Below are 5890 nucleotides of genomic sequence, written 5' to 3' on the forward strand. Positions count from 1 at the left end.
GAATATCCTGACTGGGACTGGACATCACAGCTTTAAATTGCATTTTAACACTGTGGTATCCTTTAGTCACCCTGTTCATGTAACTCAACGGTTTGTGCAAATTAACTCAGTTGTACATTTGTCTCATACAGCACATAGGGACGGCCCAGCTTATGATAGTCAGAAGAGCAGCTAAACATAGCTTTAGAAGAGTTTATTCTTATATTTTTGGGCATGTCTGACCAGGGCTGAACTATCCAATCCAAAGCATTTTGTTTGATCATTGGGAAAGCTGAGAACTGACCCAATAGCTACTAGTATAATAGTTCCAATAGCTCCCTTTATGTTGCTTAGTCAGTGGTAACCATATCTTAACATGACAAAGCCATGTAGGACATGTTCTATTTGTGTTGTAATTGGTTTCCAGGTGAGGCTGGTTGAGTGCGAATGTGAGTCAACGTAATGTAGTTCATCTGAATCATCAGTTTCAATAAACAGGAGTTAGTTCTTTGGGGGTGGGGCTTTTAGCTTCATCCAAATAGACCTAACATGCAAAGAGGACGTTTTGCATAATCAATCTTAGGGAAGTTAATCAGCAAGTTTTTTTTCAGCTGTGGCCTGAACAGCTTTGTCTCATTTCCCCATTTAGTGCTTGCTGAGGTAAAATGCAAACCCATGACAAATACCGTCCACCTTTCAAAACCACCCACTGATCGCCATGTTGAAAGTAAAAAAAAACTTAACTAAAAAAGCTTTAAAAAAATGAATTTAAAATAGCATATTTTCTTTGACATTTCTGTCTAAGGCAATTTCTGTCTGATTGGTCATGTGTGGTACAGAGGTAGGCAGACTGTGGCAGTGGACAGGTGAGAGATCAGACCAACAGCATTGTCCTTTTCTGCATGATAGACAAGACAAGCAGCTGAAAGCACTAGAGGATGTCAATAATGGACTTTATTTGGAACAGGACAATATTAGAGACGGACCTTAATTTCTAGACGGACCTTAATTTCTAACTACCTCATGTTGAAACCAAATGTTTTAATTTGTTAAATGAAAATGTAACTCATGGTGAATTTACCATTCGAGCAGAGATTGAGTTATGTCCACCATCACAAGATTAGTTTTTTTACTCTGCTTTAAATTTGAGAATTTACAGTTCTAGGGTGCTCATAATTGATTTAGGTTTGCTTAAATAAGAAAATCAGGGTCTGATATATTGGTGAACCTCATACAAACAGACTATACATCTCTATGTCTCTTTTCCAAATAAAACCATAAAAAGTGTTTTCAGTCAGGAGCTCAGGCACTGCTGCAGGACTGGCAGGGGTTGAGATTGCCCTCGATGTGATGGGCAGAGAGTGTTTTGTGGTGTCTAGATGTAGTCATCATCCACAGGTTCTCCTGGTGTATCACAGTGATGGAGGAAAAGGACCACCACTCTCTGAAACACTCCTCTTTTGCTCTGTCGGCGCTCTGAGATCTCTTCCCCGATGGTCTCCATGCAGATGTCAGCTGACAGCTGGCCTTTACGCCTGGGTGCGTAGATGGTAGCTTATACACGACACAGAGAGGAAAACATTTAAAGTGCTTATCTGATCAGGCTTTGTATTTTTTCTGTTACAGGGACACATTACAATCACTGGTAAACACCAGGGGTTGATACATAGACTGTAAAAGTGGAGCCAAAACATCTTGGTCGCCCCCTGGTGGCAGGCTGCAGTACACATCATTAATCCTGCCCTCTCCATGTTAGTGGATAGCCTGGTCCTACGAGGGTCAGCTCTGTTGAAGTTTAAAACTACTGGATAAGCCCAGAGCCACTCTGGATCTGTCATAACCAATCGCTAACGTTTGGTCGTAACGTATGTCACGGGCATGTGCAACAATAGTGGAGACCGACAAGGCTTATATTTAGCATTAGCATCGCTAGCGTTAGCCTTAGCCAACTCCTTCACCACTAACGGAGCAAGCTGGAAAATCTAACTTTTCCTGAACCCCGTTGGGAGGAGGGCCACGACATCATGGCCCCCAACAAAACTCAGCTAAGATTATTCTTGCTTGGGGGTTTGTAGGAGGGTGGAGCCAGGCTAGTCAGCGGATGGGATATGGGCATAACTAAAAAGTCAAAGTAGAAGTCAAATACATTTTTTGCTAAAGATTGTTTCTGCCATTTTAGGTAGATCTGATCATGTTGATGCATGTTTAAGTGTTCATTTTCCAGATAAGTTTGGATTTTATGAGTTATTTGTTTCTATAACAACGTGGTGAAAATGCCATGATTTCTTTTTTTCTAAGGTTATTTCTTGAGACTTTTTCCTGTTAATTTTTAGTGACCGTGGATAGACATGAAAGGGGTAGAAAGATGGGGGATGACACGCAGCCAAGGGCCGCAGGTCGGACTCGAACCCGGGCTGATGCAGGACTTAACTAACATGGGGTGAGCTAGAGGTCGCCCCGAAAACGCCCCCATGATTGACAGCTGTGATTTAATTGTGATTTGTCGGGCAGGTACTGCGGCTTCACCACCGATCACTACTCTGGCTCCAGTGGCGCCTGTATCTGGGATATTTTGACTTCCCTCTTTTTTTTACAGTCTATGGTAAATACCAAGAATTGTGTACATTTAAAAAAAAAAAAAACACAGAGTGTTTGCTGATAGGACAAGTGGATAAATTGATTGCACTCACTGCTTTCATCGTCCTCAAAGTCATAGCGGGCGTAGCTGTTGGGATCAGCTGCTCTCAGAGTCCTCAGCCAGGGGAAGTCTGTTACCATGCTGTAGGGAGCGCCATCCACCACTCCTGAACAATAACATCAGATAAGACGGTTACATTTAAAGGTTTAATGACTCTCAAAAACACATACCACATGCCTCCAGTCTGCCAGCTGTTTGGTTGGTTTTCTTCTGTGTGATGCATCTAGAACCTTTTCAGCGTCACACAGTCATTTCTCTACATTATTTATTAATGCACAGTACTCTTCTAGCAATCCAGAACAGAACACATCTTACACAAGGTGTACTGGTTGGTCGTCGTTTTTTTAAACCAGGACCCTATTTTCCATGCACTGGTGTCTAAGTGACTAATGTCACTTACTCACAAACTAAAATCTTGGAAAATTGGTCCAGTATTAAGCAAGAATACTGTAACTGGCAGCCGTGAACCGAGCTGCAATGTATCATTACATTTTAGGGCAAGTTCACATCCTCAATTTTTTGCTACTGACATGCTCACATCATTATTCTAAGTGTCTGACAACATTATAGAAAAGGTTTGGCGATTTCAGGGCTGTTTTATGTTAAACAAAAAGGATCTTACTCTTTAACAAAAAGGTCGACCTCTGTAAGGACTCTTTCCATAATGTTGTCAGACACTTAGAACAATAATCTGTGCATGTCAGTGTCAAAACAAGCACTTTTAGTGGATGGAAATGAAAGGTGCGCAATTACCCGTTAACGTTGCAATGCAGCTTGTTTTGCCGCTGCCGACTGCAGCGATCTTTAATGCTGGACCAATTTCAAACAGGGTTTCTCCTGCATAGAGAAAGTTGTGGCGCCCCGTAAAAGGAGGTTTTAGTCTCTGCCAAAGGAAAATTATGAGTGCCGAAATGTCTGTTGTTGTGCAGCCAGCCTCCCTCTCATCCACAGCTGTTATATATCATATACGGCTGGCACTAATGCTATTTCCGTTTACAGGGTCAGGCTTTCCGGTGACCATGCTGCACCAGGGTGCAGGCGGCGCCGTGAATAGCCGCAGCTGACCTCTGCTGATGGGCGTGGAGCTTTCCTTCCCGCCGTCGGTCCGACTGCGGTCTGTCCGCGCGGTGGGCTGCGCTGCCGACTGTTCGTGTTAAATTGACAGTTTCATAACCTGTGAAAACGTCTCGTAGTGGCGGTAAATAGTAGTCAAATTCCGTGATGCAAATTACACGGGAGTACCCTACTTACGCGTTAAAACAACAGTTCCAAGCGCTTTATTGGCATTGCCCAAACTCCCTGAACAAGCAGTAGAGGTGGCTTCATCCCGCTCCAGCTCTCTGCTGAGCCCCATTCACGTAACAGCAGCAGTTAAACTGTACTTCATACCATGATGGTTACACTTGCAATTAATCTGTGGCTCACATGCGTGCCAAACCATAGGGGTGGTCCCTTACACTACTGAAACTACAGTACGACAATTTATTGATCAATAGAATGTATTTCCAAATAGAAAACATTACACTTCAAAACGTTTTGTATTCATAACACTATTGTATTATTTTACAAATTAGCCACAACAGTAACAGCAGTTCTCTTATGTTAGTCACTCCTACATTTTTTGAAATTACGAGTGACTTAAAATGTGCTTCTTGAGAAAAAGCTACAGAATCTTGTGTCTTTCTTGACATAATTAAAAACCAATTTTCACCATAAATGTGTGCCAAAATATGTATCAGAATGCAGCAAAATAAGTCTTTGACTGTCAAAATCTTCTGGGGGAGGACCCCTTAACCCATTATATGTCTCCCCCCCCCCCCACAAAGGCCCATTCTTAACCAGGAAAAAACCCTGTCAACGAATGTTGTTCCTGATAGTCAATTAGACACAAAAACATAGGAAAATAGGATCCAGGTAAAATAAATACAGAAGTTACCCTTTAATATCATAGTTGAAGCTACTGTATAGTGTAGCACAAAGGAGTGTCTGATATCCCAACTAGTTAGGAAAAGTATACTTCTTTTGATCAATATACTATAACAAAAGGCTACTTTGACTTTAAAATGATATGAAAATGTACATGACACTGACCCTGGTAGCCCTTTTGTATAGAGCAGTGCAGTAGGATAAACATCCTAAACATTCAATCAAACAGGAAGTGAAGCTGACTGCATTACAGGCCCAGAAGAGCATCCACCAGGAGCCGCAAGTCTTTGGCTCGAGGCTTCAGCATGTCATTCAACGGATTCGCAACCACATAATAAATATGTCCTTCTCTCATTCTAACAGACATAAAAAAACAGGAACAGATTTCCAAATCAATTACAAATCATCTGAGAAGTTCTGTTATTTATTTGGGCTTTTTTAATTTTATAATTTTTATTGATATCTAGACTGTAATTAAAATGACAATTTATACTCTGTTAGAAATGTTACATGCTCAGGACTTATTCATGCACAAATGGAGAGATGTCAAAGTGAATGGGCTAATCCGTGATGGACCAGCACTCTGAGCAGGGGGGGGGGGGGTTTTCGAGAGAGATACGCTGCCTTGGCAGTGCCCAGGAGCTGAACTGGCATCTCTCCAGCTACCAATCCACACTCCACTACTATGGTCCATACGGGGACTTGAACCCTGATTGGTGGGTGAAAGAAGTATAAGAGTCTTTTTTTTTTTTTTTTTTTTAGTTCAAATCCAACAACACTGTCCAGCTCTTTAAAAAGTACACCGTACACGACATTCAAAGCAGGAAAATGTTTGGTTGATGAGTATCCGTCTATCTACCTTCAGTGGAAACAAGAAATCTGGGAGGGTAAATGTAGGTGTGACCGTCTTACCCTCCAGTGTATAGATGTCCCGGCCCCAGGGGTATTTGGGATACTTCTTCACATCCTCTTCTGTCCGGGTGGCCTCTGGGAAGAACTCATACTTGATCAACTCTCTGAGAAAAACAAAGACATACAGAGAGCAGTTTATGATCATGCTCAAACTAAGACTAACACGCTCTTATGTAGGTCAACATGTTGGGGAAAAAAACAAACACGATATTACTCACTGGCTGATGTTGGCTATGGTGTCCATCCAGCTGCGAATGCGAACCTTGTTGCGTATATTTGGAGGGTTGCTGAACTCGTGCACTATAGCAATGTGGTAGGGATAGGGCCCCTGGAAGAGCTGACGCTCCAACGCTACGGAGTCAATCTGGAGAGGAG

The 5890-nt window shown here is 42.2% G+C and overlaps 1 protein-coding gene and 1 long non-coding RNA gene across 4 annotated transcripts in view; one reads left to right on the forward strand and one right to left on the reverse strand.

Moving 5' to 3' along the window:
• The window catches only part of LOC116669643 (uncharacterized), a 21539-nt gene that overhangs the window by 5513 nt on the left and 10136 nt on the right, over nt 1-5890 (forward strand). The window lies entirely within an intron of this gene.
• The window catches only part of LOC116669639 (F-box only protein 38), a 33891-nt gene that overhangs the window by 1172 nt on the left and 26829 nt on the right, over nt 1-5890 (reverse strand). For all 3 annotated transcript variants that reach the window (XM_032499574.1, XM_032499573.1, XM_032499572.1), the window contains 4 exons: nt 5734-5879; nt 5516-5619; nt 2670-2783; nt 1-1533 (listed from right to left, as the gene is read on the reverse strand). The exon at nt 1-1533 is cut by the window's left edge and continues 1172 nt beyond it. In XM_032499574.1, coding sequence (XP_032355465.1) covers nt 1355-1533; nt 2670-2783; nt 5516-5619; nt 5734-5879 — 543 coding nt within the window. In that variant the 3' untranslated portion in view covers nt 1-1354. The remainder of the gene's footprint in view (nt 1534-2669; nt 2784-5515; nt 5620-5733; nt 5880-5890) is intronic.

The sequence above is a fragment of the Etheostoma spectabile genome, chromosome 20 (genome assembly GCF_008692095.1).
Source record: "Etheostoma spectabile isolate EspeVRDwgs_2016 chromosome 20, UIUC_Espe_1.0, whole genome shotgun sequence".
Lineage (NCBI taxonomy): Eukaryota > Metazoa > Chordata > Actinopteri > Perciformes > Percidae > Etheostoma > Etheostoma spectabile.